General features: G+C 37.1%; 1 protein-coding gene across 4 annotated transcripts in view; it reads right to left on the bottom strand.

Annotated features, from left to right (window-relative positions):
* OPHN1 (oligophrenin 1) overlaps positions 1-18,123 on the bottom strand; it is a 287,931-nt gene that overhangs the window by 40,984 nt on the left and 228,824 nt on the right. For all 4 annotated transcript variants that reach the window (XM_080909908.1, XM_080909906.1, XM_080909905.1 and 1 more), the window contains one exon: positions 13,130-13,289. In XM_080909908.1, coding sequence (XP_080766034.1) covers positions 13,130-13,289 — 160 coding nt within the window. The remainder of the gene's footprint in view (positions 1-13,129; positions 13,290-18,123) is intronic.

The following is an 18,123-nucleotide window of genomic DNA, read 5'->3' on the forward strand; positions in this document are numbered from 1 at the left end:
CCCATCAAAACCTGAGAAACCATAGGACTGACTGAACTCCCTCTGCAACCAGGTAAGAACACATAGGTTCTTGTGGTCACTGAGAGTGAGTATAGAAAACCAATCTCAGAGAGGGGACAGAAAATAATCTGGAGCCAAATTAGTGCTCATTTGTAGACACATGGTTAGCATTGAGTGAAATGGCCACTAGTTGAATGCTCAAGGCTTGGTCTAAAATAAGTCAGTATCCAAGACTCTATTGTCCTCTGATATTAATTGTCGCCTGGGGTGAGAGGCAGATGTCCATTTCCAAGACATTCCTCTTCTAACAGGATCTGAGGACTAAATCTGGATGATTACACTTGGGTTTTGAGGTATAGCCAAAAATGAATTATCTTAACTGAGATCAGGGTTCATGATTGGCTTGCCTACATTTGGCAGTGCATGTCTCCTACTTTAGAATCTTTCTTTCCTGCATTTAGGTGTGAAAAAGAAGTTTCATTTAAGATGGTCATTTCCAATTGTCCAAGACCAAAAGATCAAACTCAACTTTTGCCAATCTTCACAGAGCTGAACCACTATGGAGATTCATCCCAGATGGGTAACCTGGGTTGCAAATATCAGAATGTACCAAGAAAAAAGAAGAAGAAAAAAAAGACAAAGAAGAGAAAGGAAAGAAAAAGACAACAACAAAAACCCACCTTGACCTTCTATAAATCAAGGCCATAACACTTGTCCCCAATGAATTCCAGCTATCCAGCAGCTCTCCATGTATACTCTGGCTGATACTAGATCAAGCTTTCTGGGGTCTGTTTATATTAGCAGAAACTGTAAACTGTATTTTGAACTACATTAGAAACAAAGGTGGCAATGAGGTCAAAAATAATAAGCTCTTAGCATTTGGCACAAACCACTCTAAACATCAAGTATGTCACCAAGTTTGCTTGGAGTATGTACAGAACTTTGAAAATGTCACGTTTGTTGTAAACAAGAGCCAAGTTTTAAAAGAGAGCTGTCATTAAAACTGTCTTTTGACTCAGAAACACATAGTCTTTAAGAATTTTTCTAGATATAATATTGTAGACTGATATCTAGTCCTATTCATACATTGAACTTATTAGAAAACTAATATCCAAAAAGGAGATGGGACTTACTCAGGGCTCCAAAACTAGTAGAAGGGAGAATTGTGATCAGAGTCCAAATTCTATGACCTATTATGGTGCCCTTTCCCTTAAAATGCAGCATCTACTGTAGAAAATAGCTGTTGCCTTCCATTGGCTATATTTACTAGGTCTGTAATCCATGTTCTGATTATCCATTTCTCTGGTTGGTTGCCTTGGAATGAGAACACCGAGGGAATACAGTAAGATCCCACTAAGAATGTTTCTGATTAGAATTGATAATTATGTGTCTTCTACTAAGAATAGATTTTTAGATATCAAATAGAGTGCTTCTTTTGGACCAGCATAGGATGATTTAGGCTGTGCAAGTTAAGAGCTTATTTACTATAAGGAAATAGAAATAAATAAGAATCTAAGAACCTCTAAGACAAGTTTATTTTACTACAGTGAATAAAGAGAGAGTAAAGTAAAAGGACTGTAGGAGAATGTCACCACCAAGATCAAGTTTGTTTCCTGTCCATACTATAAAATACTGGTGGGAGAGGTCATAGAGATGGGCAATGTGCTATATACTAAGTACTTGACACCTTTATCGGATGGAATCCTCCTAACTCTGAGGTAGGGCTAATCATTAGTCTCCTTTTCAAAAGAAAGAAAAAAAGGGCTCAGGGAGATAAACTGACTTGCTCAAGACCACCCAGCTAGCAAAGGATACAAATTAGGACTACACCCCAGTGCTGTCTGGTTCTAACATCACTTTTCCATTTTTTTGCATTACACTCTCATTACTACATACATTTGAAAACCCTACAGAAGTCACCTGGACGCTTCATTGTCTTAATCCAAAGAAGTAGCAGTGACCCAAATAATCAGTCACAGAAATCTCAGAGAACAGAAATAAACCACACAATCTCTTGGTGCTTCTCTACTGATCCCTAGTCTCTTAAACTCCTATTGGCATAACTGCCTGATTGCAGAAAGTCAGTCTGTTCCAAGTCTGGCTGCCAGAGTCGACCATCTGGCCCTCTAGCCTACTGACCCCAGTCTTACTATATCGTCTAGACTTTGACCTGAGACTTCAGAGCACTCCAAAGCAATGGCAGAGGCAGAGATAAATTCTATGAAACAATCATTGCCTGCTGAGAAAAAAATTAGTCTATATGATTTTAGGCATTTTTTAGATCTTCAAGAGCTAAAGATGAAGCTCAGTGGTAGCATTCTTTCCTAGCAGTTCACAGTGCAGGGCCCCGAGTTCTATGTCCAGAAAATTGAGTATCAACAATAAATAAATGAATAATACCTTTAAAATCTGATTGTTTTACTTATAAGTTGTTTCCACTTGGACCTGTAAACTAGATATAAACAAAAAGAGATTTGATTTTGATCTCCCACAACAAACTTAACATTTGTATGTCTCATTACCTATCAGTAAAATGGGAGAAGACTCAGAGTTGATGGAAGGACTCAGTAGGATATTCAGCATTATATATTTAGCATATAGTAAGCCCTTATTAAATGCTATCTACTGGTTTTACTACTGCAATGGATATAGCAAGTGGAGGAAAGAAATGGGGAGGAGCATGAACTGTCATCTTTTGCTGAAACTCAAGAGAAGTATCAGGGTGACCAGAATCGACAGAGTGACTCATAATGAACATTTCAGGTCACTGAACACTGGGGGCAAATATCACTCCCAAATGTACCCTGTACTTCACATGCCATCTCATCAGGTTTGGACATGCTTATTCACCCGCAACAAGTCCTAACCTTGCTGCAAAGCCCAAGAGAACCAGACTTCTAGAGAATGTGTGAAGACCTCAGCTCAGCCAGGGTGGAAGTCTCAAAACTGTTTTTAAAGATTCACAATGATTAATGAACACATCTGAAATTTCTCAATCTTAATAATTCTCCGTTCAAAGATATTTTTCTTCAGGTTACACTTTGATCTTAATATTCATACTTAAAGATATTTTTCTGAAGATTCATTTGGAAATGTTTGCCAAATTCTCAGCTAACTACATATTAGATTCTGAAAATGTCCTAACAGGTACAAGCTAATAAAATGTTATTTTTAATAACTTTTAGCTTAACCTTATCATTTCAGAAATTAAACACAATGAAGCACAGATCTGGCTTAATTAGATTCTCTCGCCTACTCTATATACCTGTGCTACACACACACACACACACACACACACACACACACACACACACACACACCATGTACTATAAATGAGTATATAGATGAAGATAAGTACATTTTAAAGTATAAAAACAAGTTTTATAGTAAAATACATAATCTTTATTCATCAGTCACATTTAAAATTAATCTATATATGTACATTGTGTGTGTGTGTTTGTGATATTACTCCAAAAAGAGTGAGAAACAAATTTTTCTTTTCTCTTGCTGCCCTCTGGTGGCAGACTTGAATTTACAGAAGCCAATTTTCCAAAAGAAGGAACAGACCAGCACTGTGATGTGTCCTCAGGGTTGCTAGATTGGGTGTCAGAAAAATACATAAATCAAAGTTGTTTTTTAAAAGAGACTCTTGTTTGCCTTCTCAAATCCATCATGTTGCTACAACATCGATGCAATTTTTTTTTCCTGGATAAGTTCCTATTTGGACATTTGGGAACATAGGCAGCATTTGAGTTTGTACAAACTTTGTACAGAAAACAATCCCTCTTTCTCTGGCCAGTTTACAAGACGAATTGCCCTCAGTCATCTGCAACAAGAGCTGTATCACTGAGTATTCCTGTTCTTTTAACCATGGCTTCCAACAACATCCATCTTTAAAGATGGTAAATTCCACTTTGACATATATTTGTAGTGAGTTTCCTAGTTATTTTGAAAATAATGTTTTTCCCAGAAAACTACACTAACACCATGAAGCAACATTGTCTACAAGTGAAAAGCAATTACCCACTGAAAGAGAAATGTTAGATTAGATCTGTAGCTCAGTGTTGTAGCAGTCCTACTGTGTGCCCCCTTGTGTTACATTCCCAGTACTAAAAAAATCTATGTAAAGGAAATGAAAGTATTGTACAGAGAGAACTTCACAACAGTAACAATACCTAAGTCAGTGTTGGTGATGCCAAGACAAGCAAAACTTAAAGCACTCTTCTTAGCGTTTCACCTAAAAATCAGTAGGTCTCCATACATTGGGATGCAGCCTTAACCCCACAGAACAAAATTCGTCTGAGTTTTGCCAGTTAACACCCCCAATTTCTCTGTATCTAGAAAATCAATAATACGTGTCATTTCAGAGTCACAATGAGAACTAGATGACATAAGAGTACTGTGCACCTCACTGCACCCAGTCTGATTCCAGGGTCATTGCACAAAACATCTAAGTCTAAGGAAGCTGACCAACTGGTTTCTAGCATTAACATAGTGGGATCGGGAGCAATAAAAGAGGAAAGTACTAACGCCTGGCCATGTGGCTGACAAAAATGCACTGTTGAAGTATAGTCCAGATAAGAGATAGGCAAGGATTCAAGCCTGCCACCTGAGATCTTTTATAAACTACCCAAGAAGAACTGTGGGGTGGGCTATGAAGCACCAAAAGCTAGAAGTTGGAATAAAGTTGGAGCAATGCAATTTATAAAGAGTTTTATGTGAAATGAAGTGCCTGGGGCCAGAAGATCTTTAAAGTCACTTTCTAATTCTGATATTCAAATGGATCCATCTCATATTCAATCTCCTTAAGTGAAATAACATTCTGTCCTCAGAACTAAATCACCAAGAACTGCCTTCACAGCTGACCTCTCTTTTTCCCTGTAATTCCCAGCAGCTCCCCTAAACACAATGTTCAGAAACCAAAATTCAACTTTCCTCTGTTAGTCCAAATGGCATCTGTATATCAGGTCCCGGCACCCCGATACACACTACTCCATGAGCTAGAGAGTAAGAACTTCAGAATAATTGATAGTGCTCTTCTAGGGGATTAGTGTCAGGGGAGCACTTCCTTTCCCTCATTACTTACCTGCTCTTCTACTTAAAACTTTAAAGATGATTCAAATTATTAAAAAAAAAAAAAAAAAAAAAAAAAAAAAAAAAAAAAAAAAAAACGTTAAGACCGATCTAGGAATGGACTCCTTTAAACATCAGCCTGTCCAGTACATTTAAGTTTTATTTACAGACTATCTCCATGGATACTCTTAAAAGAGACGCTGATAGAGAAACTTAAGCTCATTGTGTTTAAGCCCCTTTCTATGAAAGGGCAAGCATAAGTGGTAAACTATTACTGAAATTATAATATATGTCAACTGAAAAGTCATATCCCATTAGCTGAACAACTTGGCAGGAACATATAATCCCTGGTACTTGTAGAGCAGCTTCAACTCTCACATATATTATCTTTTCTAATCCCTTTAACTATTCCCTGTAGTTACACCTGCATACGGTCCATAATTTCTGGGACAACCTCATACATAATTTTCTCTTTTTCACAAAGGGCAATTTGATAAGTGTATAATAAACTGGAAGTCCATTTTCTATATCCACACAGGATGTCTACCATGAAGTTAAATTATAAATCAGAAAATATTCTTAGTTATCATGTTGCTTTTTGAGAACATAGCATCTTTAGCATCATAGAAAGGTCAGAGCCACAAACGATACATATTTACAAGCTAGCAAGGTGTGACAACTTCACTCTGCTGCTGCGTACCAGTAAGCAGAAATGACCTCCTAGTGGAGCCTGTGAAAACAGATAGCCAATACTTATAGTTGTTCTTCATCCCACCCCCCAAAAATGAAAAAGAAAAAATAATTGTTCTTCATATAATGCTACAATATGTAGCTTGGGATTTTGGCCAAATACATAGAAAAAGACATTTTTATAAACCCCATTGAGATTAAGATCATTCACCAATGAGCAGATCTTTTTGGTAAAATTAAAGTTGGCATTTTTCTTTAAAGTTTATAAAGATGAATTTTATAAAAATTGGGGGTTTTGACTGAACCATACTAGACATCTCATTATTCTTCTATCCACTCACAAATGAGCAAGAACATTTGAAGTGTAGTGAGCCAGGAAATACTGAAGCACTTCTATGGTTACCTTCTGCCTGGAGCTCAACTCTTCATCATTTGACAATCCAACATCAAAATTTGGATACTGCATTGGTGACTTTTGTCGCTGTGATAAAATGCCATGACTAAGGCAATTCAAAGAAGAAAGATTATTCAGGCCTATGGTCCCAGAAGAAGGGTCCACAATGGTGAGGATGTAGCAACAAGATCATATTCCTATCCACTATCATATTACTATCTGGAACACAAAAGAGGTGAGTGGGACAAAGCTTCTAACTTTCAAAGCTGACCTTCCTTCAGCAAGGTTCCACCTCCTAAAGCTTCATGAACTTTCCCCAAATGGTGCCATCAACTGGGAACCAAATGTTCAAATTTCTGAATCTATGGGGGACATTCATCCTTCAAACTATCACAGATACCTTCTAACACAAATCTTCACTATGTGGATGATCCTTTGGCAAGTCTATTCTCAACTATAACCTTGAATTTTTAATCTCTAATGATTATCCCCACTACTTTTTTAAAGATTTATTTTATCATTTATTTATTATAAGTACACTGTCACTGTCTTCAGACACACCAGAAGAGGGTATCAGATCTCATTAAAGATGGTTGTGAACCACCATGTGGTTGCTGGGGTTTGAACTCAGGACCTCTGGAAGAGCAGTCCGTGCTCTTAACCACTGAGCCATCTCTCCAGCCCTATCCCCACTACTTAATGCAAATACTCATTTTCATGAACTCAGCAAAGTATCCTAGTGAACTCTGAAGTATCCTAGTGTACGTCTGAGTTTATGTTAAATCTGAGTTCCCAAACTTGCTAATTTTGTGACCCTGTAGAAGTTAATTGACTGTACCCTCAATTCTCCTAATGTGAACTTAAGTAGAAAGTACCTCCAATAATGTCTGATGCATAGTAGAAATGTGATAAAAAAAAAAAACTTAAAGTTCCTGCAGAGGTTTCATGTAAACAGCTTTTGTTTCTCCCCAACAAATGTGAAAGAAAGTAAAATATGAATTCCATGCTTGGTTCCTTTTAATTAAGAAACTATGCATCCATGTTTCAAATAGGCTGTCCTACAGTGGAGTCTCATTTGAAATGTATGACATGGTTTGAGTTTATGTGTACCTTTATCACCATTTTGGATTGACACTATTTTGTATTTAGCTGTTCTGTTAAGAATGTAATATCTCATTTGGGTCTTATTTGTATTTCCCTAATGGTTAGTTATTCTGAATAACTTTTAATCTCTTCATTGACATATGTACATATAGTTCATGACTTTTACCTAGTAAAATAATTAGAATGTTTGATTTTTTGTCATTTACTTTTGAGTGTCCTTTATATGTTCATATTCTAAATATGGATCATTTGTAACTTGTTATCAACATTGATAAAAATCCAACCTATTGATTTTTTTTTCCTTTGTGAGTTGTGTTTTGGGCATCACAAAAAATGTCTTTAAAAAAAACCCAAGGGCCTGAAGAACTTTTCCTACACAATTTTCTAAAACTTCATTTTCAACTGAATACTCCAATGTGTGCTGCTAATTTTGCTTCTTTTTACTCAAAACATTTTGAGTTAACTTTTGCACATGCTCTGAGAGTTGAAGTTCACTTTATTCCCAATGTATATGTCATTTTTCTCAAAATGTATTAAAAATATTCTCTCTTTAAAAACTGTTTTGCAGTACATAGAGCTTTAACTTGGGGGCCAGAGTTATATAAGACAAGTGCTCTACCACTGGCCTAAATCCCCTGCTACTCCTTTACCTTTGTGAAAAATAATTTATCCAAACATTGTAGGACTATCTGCACATTCTTTATGTGGTTCCACTGGTTTGTGTCTGACCATCTGCTCATTGTATATTGTCTTAGGTTTTGAATATCACAACCATTAATATTAATAATGAATCTCGGTTTGTTCCTTTTCAAAACTGTGTTAGCTTTTATAGTGTCTTTACCTACAAACTTATTTGCTTGAACTTGTCATTGTTTTAAACATACAGATGACTTTGGAAAGAAATGATATCATTACTATATTGAGTATTCTACTCATTATACATAGTGTGCCTTTTAATATACCTATATTTTCCGTGAACTCTCTTGTCATCATTCTGTAGTTTCTGCATATAACTACAGAAATGTATTGTTAGGCTTATATTCATTTGTTTTGAGTGAAAATAACTAGCCACTTTTTTAAGTGGCTATAAGGCTAACTCCATGAGATGATGCCCATATTAAACAGCCAAATACATGAGACTATATTGATATGTCATGTTTAGGGAAAACCTACTAGCATTTTTCTGTGCTAAAGGAATATAGCAATAAAATTATACTAGTGAGATATCATTAAACCCAGATTAGTGCCTCATTCAACCTACATTAAAGAAGTAGTACATAGGAGTTAGAGCAGAGAGCCACACTGGACAATATGCAGAGAGTAAGAGACTTTAGACTAAAACACAGCACTGAGAAGGGGAAGTGGACAGAAAGCCCCATCCATAACCAGGAAGCTATTCACAATTAAGACCTTCTAGGGAAGGGAAAATTAGCTTTTTCCAGTGGAGTGTCACCGGGGATAAGAGCCACACTCCAGAGCAGACCAGTTAGCCAAACACAAAGTAAAGTACATTCTCTGTAACCTTTTTGAAAAAATTGTTTGGTTTTACCAGCTTTTAAGTCTCACTGGTTTCTTGTTTGATTTGAATTCATTTTTGGTTTTTTGTTCTTGTTTTGAGAGAGAGAAGGAAGAAAAAGAATGTGAAATTGGGTTGGTTTAGATGTGTGCAAGATCTGGGAAGAGTTGGAGGAGGGGAAAATCATGAGCAAGACATAGGGTACAACTAAATAAATACATAAATACATAAGTAAATAAATAACATTGAAATAATAAAATAAAATGGCTTATAATTAGTCTCCCTATTTATATTTCTTTCCACTATACCTATTCCCCCCATCAGCTACAATAATCCTAAGAAAAATTAATAAAATTGTGTCACTCCCCTGCTGAAAATCTAGTTTTTGTAATACTCAGAAAGTCAAAATCCTCTCAGTGGAAGTCCTACTACTTCGTTATCTCTTTGAACTCATCTTCCTCTATATACAGTTTCCTATTTCCTATGTCTAAACAAAACTGGAAAGATGAAAGATGCATGGATGGATAGATGATGGATGGATAGATTGATTAACTGATCAATAGATATGACAATGATAAGTGATAAATAATTATGCTATATAAATAAATCAATTTATCAATAAATGACATGTAGTCATTAGGCCAGGGTTGAATTAATTATAGACCATGGGCCTAATTGCCTGTTTTATAAGTATTTAGTATAACACAGTCACTGCTGTTTACATACTGTCTATCGTTGCTTCCCTACTCTATAGTCAGCACTGGCCAGTTGTGACAAAGTTCTGTAGCCTCCAAAGCCTGAAATGTTTACTATATGGTATAAAAGACCACCTGCTTTATATTAGCATAGCTAAGTTCTATGCATACCTTTAGAAGTATCAATTTTAACTTCCTCAAACTGAACAAAATGTTCCCACTCTATATTCCTTACAATAAAAATGGCTGCATTCATTTGGTCAGGCAAATAAGAAATCTAGGCATTTCCCCACATCTCCTACCTCTAATCACTAAGTCTTAATGCTTTTGTCTTTTTCTTCTTCTCAGATTATAGCACTGCCCCCTGCCTCCACCCTCATTGTGTGTGTGAGTTGTTTTCAAACTACAGCTTATAGAAGGTTGACTCCATAGCACTTCCATACTCATAAAAAATGTTTTCCTCATAGTGGCAGGATAAAACATTTCAGACATTTCCCACTTATCAACTAGGCAGTCAACTGTTTTTCAGGTCTGATTCCCGTCTACCTCCACTGCTCCTATTTCCACTTCATGAACAAATAACACATTATCAGGTCTTGGACATTTGTTCATGATAGGATATCTGCTTGAGGAACTTGTTTTCCCTATTTCTCTTTTTGTTCATCTTTAGAATCCATGGCGACAAATTTTAAGCATCAGACAGATGGGCTTCAGGAATTTCTAGAGACATTATTGAGAGTAGGAGTGAGGGCGTTATCAGAGGGGTTACATGTGAGTTGAAGTAGAGTACATAGAGAAAGATCTACCCTTTAATGTGGAAAGAACATTTGATCTGTTGCATCCATGGATATGTGACCTGTGCTGCTATTCAATTCCCCTAAAAAATCTTTTCCCTAGCATCTATATATGTCACATACTGGCTCTGCCTCTCTAGAAAACACTTATTAATACAGCACTTATATAGGTCTTATCTACTTCTTCACAACTTGGTAATTACAAGGCCTCATGTATAGACCCCAAACTACAACTCTACATCATGACTGATGATGCAATAGTACACAATTAAGTACTTTGAGTGTTAGTCAGAATATCTTGTTAACACATTTTAGTTCACACATAATAATTACCCATATATGTTACAGTGATATAATTTAATAAACACATATGTATATACACAGGAATATATATATGTATATATATACACACATGTATAGAACATAAGGATCAAATAGTATTTGCATTTCCTTATATATGTATTATTTCTTTGTGATAGAAACTCACAAATTCTTCTCTTTCAGCATAGTATGTGTGTGAGTTACCCTATTGTGCTATGGAAGTCTGGAACTCACTTCTATCTAATTGTATTTTGGCATCCATTATGTTCTGCCACGTCCTAAAGGAGTAACACTGAACATGTGACTATCACATAGGTGGCTATAATCCTCTTTGAGTTTCTAATGATAAGAATGGGAAAGGTTATGAAACCTTTGAGGTAACATAGGCAATATGTCAGAGAACACTAGTTACTTCCTCATATGCATTCTCCTATTCCATTCTAATCTGGGAATGTGCTGCTGGGATTGTGTTTACTTTACCTCCCTGAAATAGTACAGTGGTATATGCCTTTTATCTCAGCATTTGGGAGGCTGAGCAGACAAACTATGAATTCAAGGCCACTTTGAGTTACATAGCAAGACCAAAGACCATGGCTGAAAACAACAAAAATGAATGCATTAACAAAAGAAAGGAAGGAAGGAAGAAAAGAAAGAAAAAAAAAGAACTACTTTCCTGCCCGTCTTGTTAGTGAATATGATTGTGACTGAATTTTAGACAATGAAAGGTGATAAAATCCCATCTAACTTCCAGATCATAACCTGGAAGGTAAATGTTATAAACTCTCTCTTTCATTCTTTTCCACAGTTAAGAATGGCTGAGAAGCATCTAAGAAAGTGCTCTACCTCATTAGCCATCAGGTAAATGCAAATCAAAACAACCCTGAGATTCCACCTCACACCAGTCAGATTGGCCAAGATCAAAAACTCAGATGACAGCAGATGTTGTCGAGGATGTAGAGAAAGAGGAACACTTCTCCACTGTTGGTGGGGTTGTAAACTGGTACAACCACTCTGGAAATCAGCCTGGCAATTCCTCAGAAAATTGGACATAGTACTACCTGAAGACCCAGTTATTCCACTTCTGGGCATATACCCCAGAGATGCTCTAACATACAACAAAGACACATGCACCACAATGTTCATAGCAGCTCTATTTATAATAGCCAGAAGCTAGAAAGAACCCAGCTGTCCTTCAATAGATGAATGGATACAAAAATTGTGGTATATTTACACAATGGAATACTACTCAGCTATCAGAAACAATGACTTTATGAAATTCTTAAGAAAATGGATGCATCTAGAGAATAACATCCTGAGTGAGATAACCTAGTCACAAAAGAACAGACATAATATGCAGTCACTGATAATTGGATACTAATCCCAGAAAGCTCTGAACACCCCAGAAACAACTCACAGACTGTGTGAATTTTAAGAAAAGAAAAAAAAAGAAGGAAAAGAAAAAAACTATTGTTTATTCCTTACACACCAAGAAAACTTTGACTAATTCCAGGTTACTTCCTGTTTTACATGTACTTTATGCTCATTGTAACTAGTAAGATCTTAATGCACACTATCAAACATTTAAAAAAAAAAAAGCCAAGCACTGACAAAAAAAATGTATTCGTATACTTTTATGCAAAAATGCTTAAAATTTGTACATTTATCTTTGTTTTTTAAAATAAAGTTCTTCAATAAAAAAAGATGTAGATGATGAATAAACATTGTGGAAAGCAGGATATTAGGCTTCTCAGAGCACTAAGAAAGAAAGAACAAGGAAGCTTGATTGTATCAAGTCACCTTAGCTGGACTACTGTATAACCAAGAACAGTATATTTATATTTATAACTTATATTTGTTGTATCATACCCAAGATAGCTAACAAGTGACCAAACTTGGACTTGAACTGTGGATAGGCTCAGATTCTATCAGCCTCCACAATCCAAATAGAGTTCTTATTAAATAATGAATCTATTAATAGATGAAATGTTAAGTGTTAAATTTAATGTTAAATATCACTGTGGCCAACTTTATTGGTCCAGGCTTGTAATACCAGGTACTTAAGAGGTTGAGGTGTGAGAATCTTAACTTTAAGGCCTGCTTGGGCTACAGAGTAAGTTTGGTCACACCCTGCGTCAAAATAAAAACTGAAAAGGAGGCTGGAGGATAGGTCAATAGCGGAGTATTTGCTTAGCATATACAAAGCCCTAGTTTCAATCTATAGAGCTTCAAAAATATGTCAGCGTGTCACAGTGTGATTTCTTTTCACTGTCAAATTATAAGAACCAAATAATAAGACAAACAGCATTGTGTCCCTAATTACAATTAGTCTATAGGCTAAGTCAGAAGGATGACTAATATTAGGCTTATCTATGTGACACACTGAGTTCCAGGACAGCCAAGCCTTTATAGCATATTTTGCTTTAAAAATCTAAAGAACAGAAAGAAGGGAGAGAGAAAAGGAGGCAAGGAAGCATCAAGATAGAAAAACACATCTTACAGATACACAGGACTGGGGCAGATAATAACAATAGGGAATGATTACCTTGCCAAAATGTTCAATCAGGATTTCTACCACAATATTCTGGAATTTGATGTTCATCATAGCAGCCACAGTGTCCTCTTGAGCTCTCATCAGGGTGGGCCCAAAGATCACCCCCATATTGGAAGGTGTCATAAGATTCTCTTTGCTGTGCTCACACACACTGCCAGAAGAAAAAGAAAACAATGAAAATTATTCATTTTTTTTCTAGAAACCGGGGCTATGCTAGGTGCTAATAGAGATAAGAGACACCCAAATGTAAGACAGGAGAGACCTACAGTATATGTGGAAGAGATAAGAAAATGGGAATAACTGGCAAGTACTGGCAAGTGTATATGAGTAGGAGCCAAAGTGAGAGATTGGGAACTGGGCTAACACCCAGAAGGAGTTTGGAAACAGATGTAGTAAAGAGTGTAGGGAGGCAGGAGAAACAGTAGATCTAAGGACCAGCAAGTGATATTAAGTGTACCCAAGGGTAGAGGGCTTTCCTAGCTCTCTATTTTTTTTCTTAAAGAGCAGAAGTGAAAAAAAGGACCTATTAGTCATTCTGGTGAGAAATCTCGCCATTCTAGTGCCACAATTTAAGAAACAGAAACCTCAAAGAGCTGAAAAGGACCCAATGGTTGATCGTTAATTGACTGTCTTCTTCATCTTATAAAACAGAAGAAGATGGAAAGCTATCTTCCTGGAATTGTAGTCGCTGAACAAGGGAGAAAGTAGGTCCTGCAAACTGATTGTTAGATCTCCACTCACTCTGCTTAAAGTCTCACTGGCTTCTGGTCACTTACAGCAAAAGTCAAAATGTCTTTAAAGAGGACAGTTAAGCCTTCTGCAACTTGCCTCCTGTTTCTAATAACCACGTATAGCCCAGGTTCCACAGCTGACCAGTTTGGATCCCACAACTGCCACTTACAAGCTATACAACAGAAAGTTTTAACTCCAACCTTTCTGTATAGATTGTGTCTACTTTAGAGTAGTAGAAAATAAAGCACAGGAAATTTCTCCAGCATGGTACTACACAATGGTTTTACCTTTCAAAGAACCACCACTATCTGCATTGATAACCTTTGACAAGGATTATAACCAACCTTCTTAGATTAGTTTTTTTTCTGTCCACACCATCGTTATGCCTTTCCTTTCCCTTGAATGTTCCCTATCCCATATCTAAAGAACGTCTACTTGTTCTTGGAGATTAACTTAAGGTGACAGATATCGATCCCCTTATGGGGGCCACAGCTCATAGTCCTCATATTTTTTAAATTGCCTTTATTGCTTTATTTACTGACTATGAAGAAAAAAATAGTTTAGAAAGGAAGAGGCAGCATTCTGAAAGACAGCCTTCCTTCTGGGAAGGAAGAAATCAAAGGATTCTTGGTCTCCCTTTCTCATGCATTCTTTAAAAACTCTTCTCAATTTTCCATTTTTAAAGAAAGAATAAAAGACAATCACACCATTTCCCTCTTCCTTTTCTTTCCATGCTCTGCTTACCTCTCTGAAATTCATCTCTTTTTCTTTGATTTTTGTTACATATTAACATATGCATAAATTTATCATTCCAACCTGCTGAGTCAGTGTTGTGCTGTTTTTGTCTATATGAGTTCAGGGCATAGACATTGGTACTGTCTTCAACTGATACAACTGACAAAGAGACATTGCAACTTTCAGTTTAATTATCTGCTTCTTCTACTAGGTGGTAAACAACCTCCAACTGTGTTCCTGGCACACAACAGTTACTAGTTAATTATTTTTATAGGAACTGAACTCTACTGAAGCTCTTTTAAACTACTAGAGGCAAGCAAGTGAAAGGCATGCAGCCCTTTGGCCAGTTTGACTGTGCCGGTGTAGAGGTTAGAATAAGGGGCGGGCCAGCTGCCCACTCAAACCAGGAATACCCCCAACCCACCCAAGCCAAAGGCCCTGAGAAACTGACCGAGTGACAGGCAAGTTCTTGACACTAAGTGGCTAATTAAGGGGGACAAAATTCTTAGACCTATCTTTATAATAAAGTCTCTTAAGCCCTTAACAAAGGCTGGGTGCCATTCAGATGGTAATGAGCTGCCAGCATTTAGGCCTTTGATATTTCTGGCTGCTGATCAGTCCTTTTCAACAGTTTAAATGCCTCTGCAATTAACCTTTATTCTTTAGTGACAGAATTTGTTCAGTTATTAAAATAGAAAAGAATCCCCATGCTGCCACCAAGTGATCTTGAATGGTTAAACCACTACCTACTGGGCAAGAACCAGTTTCTTCAATAGCAGAGCAGATCACTAAATGTACTTAACTGAGGCCTGGGCTGAAGCACCCAGGGTTTGGATTTAGAAAGGCAGGTGATTCAAACCTGTATTTGTTGGTATTCAAGGGTAACCACTTTTCCACTGCATCTTACTGCCTACTTCTGTACTTGCACTTGGAAAACAGAAGCATCTGTGGGAGAAATTTAAGCTGGGCTTACTTCTGCTGCTTGGAGGGAGCTCCCTGCTGTCCCATTTTGGATACTTGTGCCTTCTAATGAAATCCGGGGAGATTTCTTCACAAGTGTCATCTCTCCTCTTACTATATACTGTTTTTGGCCCAAAGGTTGGACACTAGAGCCTCATCCACATTAGGCAAGGTCTCTATCATTGAGCTACAGTGAAGGCCTATATGTTTCTCCATGTGTAACCATTTTTAATGCATATATTTTTTTCTTTCACATGAGTTGAAATATTTTATACGTTAAGAATTTCAGTGTATTTTGATTAAAATTACACCCCACTTATTGCTCCAAATTCTCTGCACCCTTACAACTTCATGTCCCTTTAATAACCCATTTGTCTCCAATCAATATATTGTTCATATACTTCTAGGGTGTAGGGCCATCTACTGGAGTGGGTAGTCCTACCTGGAGCCACAACCTTAAAGAAAACCATTTCTCCCTCCCCTAGAAGCCATCAACTTTCCAGAGCACTAAAGTAGGGGAGTGGCTAATGAACTCTGGCCATCCATCTCTCTCCATGCTAGAATGCTGGCTGCTTTGGTCATGTGCAGGCAGCCATGGCTGCTGTGATTTCCTAAGTACAGTGACTCTGCCATGTTTCATCACCCTCTTGCTCTGTTCTTCCATAACCCTTATCTTTCTGCTGTGGTCCCTGTGTCCACATAGGTGGCAACATAGATATGGGTGGCCACTCCATAAGCATAGACTCTCTACGTTTTGACCAGTGGTGAGTTTTTGTATTAACTATCACCTATCAGCTAAAATGAAAGGTGAGAGCTGACCACACTGCCCTAGGTCTATAGTCCTGGCTACTGGGAAGGTTGGGATAAGAGAATCATTTGAGCACAAAAGTTTCCAGCCAGCCTGAAAAATGTAACAGGACTTCATAGCAGAAGTAATGAATGGTGGTCAAAATGATAAATGAAAAAAGTGGTTTGAAGAATGATGATAGATACACTTGGGAGGTGCAATTTATATGCAAAAGCACATAATCCAGAGGTTCCTTAAGTTGTGTAGATTCTGTGTCTCACCAATCTCACTGCATTATGGTTTGTTTTATTTACAAGGGCTAGAACAAATGGCTACAACTTCAGCATCAGAATTAATGTTTAGCTAAACTAACATAGCATCAGACTCCCTTCTAAATATGTTTATATCCATCAACAAATACTACTCTCAGCCTTAATTAGAGGAGCCTCTCTCTCTCTTACTAGGGAATAGGGTGAATGCATAAAACTGTGAGCACAGGAACTGCTGCAAATTAGTGAAAGCTAAGGGCTGATCCCTAAACAAAATATCAATACCATCTACTCTGAGGCTCACAGATTATTGAGGAAGAAAGAATGGAAGACAGAAGACAGAAAAAGAGGCTTGTGAAATGTTATTTTCTGGGCAAGAAACAGCTATTGCAACCAAAAAATCCAAACAACTGAGGATGTGTACTCAGAGTCCGCTCAATCATGACCTTGTCTCTGTCAGACAAAAGGGAGGGGGTGTCAGGGGCCTAAACATCACTGGTGAACTATTTGCTACTGATATATTTAGGGAAAGACTTGTTATATCATCAGCTACACACCTATTAGTGAGCTGAAAAGCTTCAGTGGATAGTCCCAGTCCAATGATTACAAATATAGCCCTGGTTAACTAAATGGTCTATAAAACAATCCCAAAAGTTATTAATCTGGGAAAGGGATCAGGATATGGATGGGGGTTGGGATATGACAGGCATTAAAAAAAAAAAGCCAATGAAGCCATGGAGAGCATAATTAAAATTATTACAAACAGGTATAAAATGTCAAATAACTAATTTAATTAGTGAAAACTTCAAAAGAAAAGAATGTTTAAAGGAGGGGGTGATAGAAAACAGTAACTCTCTTTAATGGTTTAGACTTGAAGAAATAAGTTGAAATGACTTGGGAAACAAAGAGCAATATAAATGAGATATATTGACCTAGAAATAGTGACTGATCCTTTTAAACAAGCATACATACCATGGTAACATTCAATGATATATCTTGCTTTACGAAATGACCTTCATTAACTCTACCTTAATCACTACAGAAGAGGGAAAGAAAAGACTGTAAGAGCCAGAGGTGATAGGTAACTTCAAGAAGAAAGTGTCCTCATTACACGACAGGGCAGCTGTAAATATGAACTCACAATGGTTGTGACATCAAGCACAAGACATGTTCAAGCCCAGGTTACACCAAATCCCAAATGGAAACATGAGTTTGGCATAAAACCCCACCCCTCAAATGAGAAGATGTTGGCAACTGTTAGTTGCTGGGGGATGAATGATCAGAATTTTATAAAAGTTGACCATACTTCAGTAAAGGGCCACATATCCATGAATATTTGAGCATCACAAATTAGCCTTGAGGTTAAAAATGTCACAAATTTGAGTGTGCAGGAAAGGAGAAGTAGACATGGGAAAGAGTTGGGTGGCTGAATATGATCAAAACATACTGCGTGAAATTCTCAAAGGAGGGAGAAATAAAATAGGCTGGAGTCTGTGGCAAGT

This window comes from Micromys minutus, assembly GCF_963924665.1.
Source record: "Micromys minutus genome assembly, chromosome: X".
Taxonomy (NCBI): Eukaryota; Metazoa; Chordata; class Mammalia; order Rodentia; family Muridae; genus Micromys; species Micromys minutus.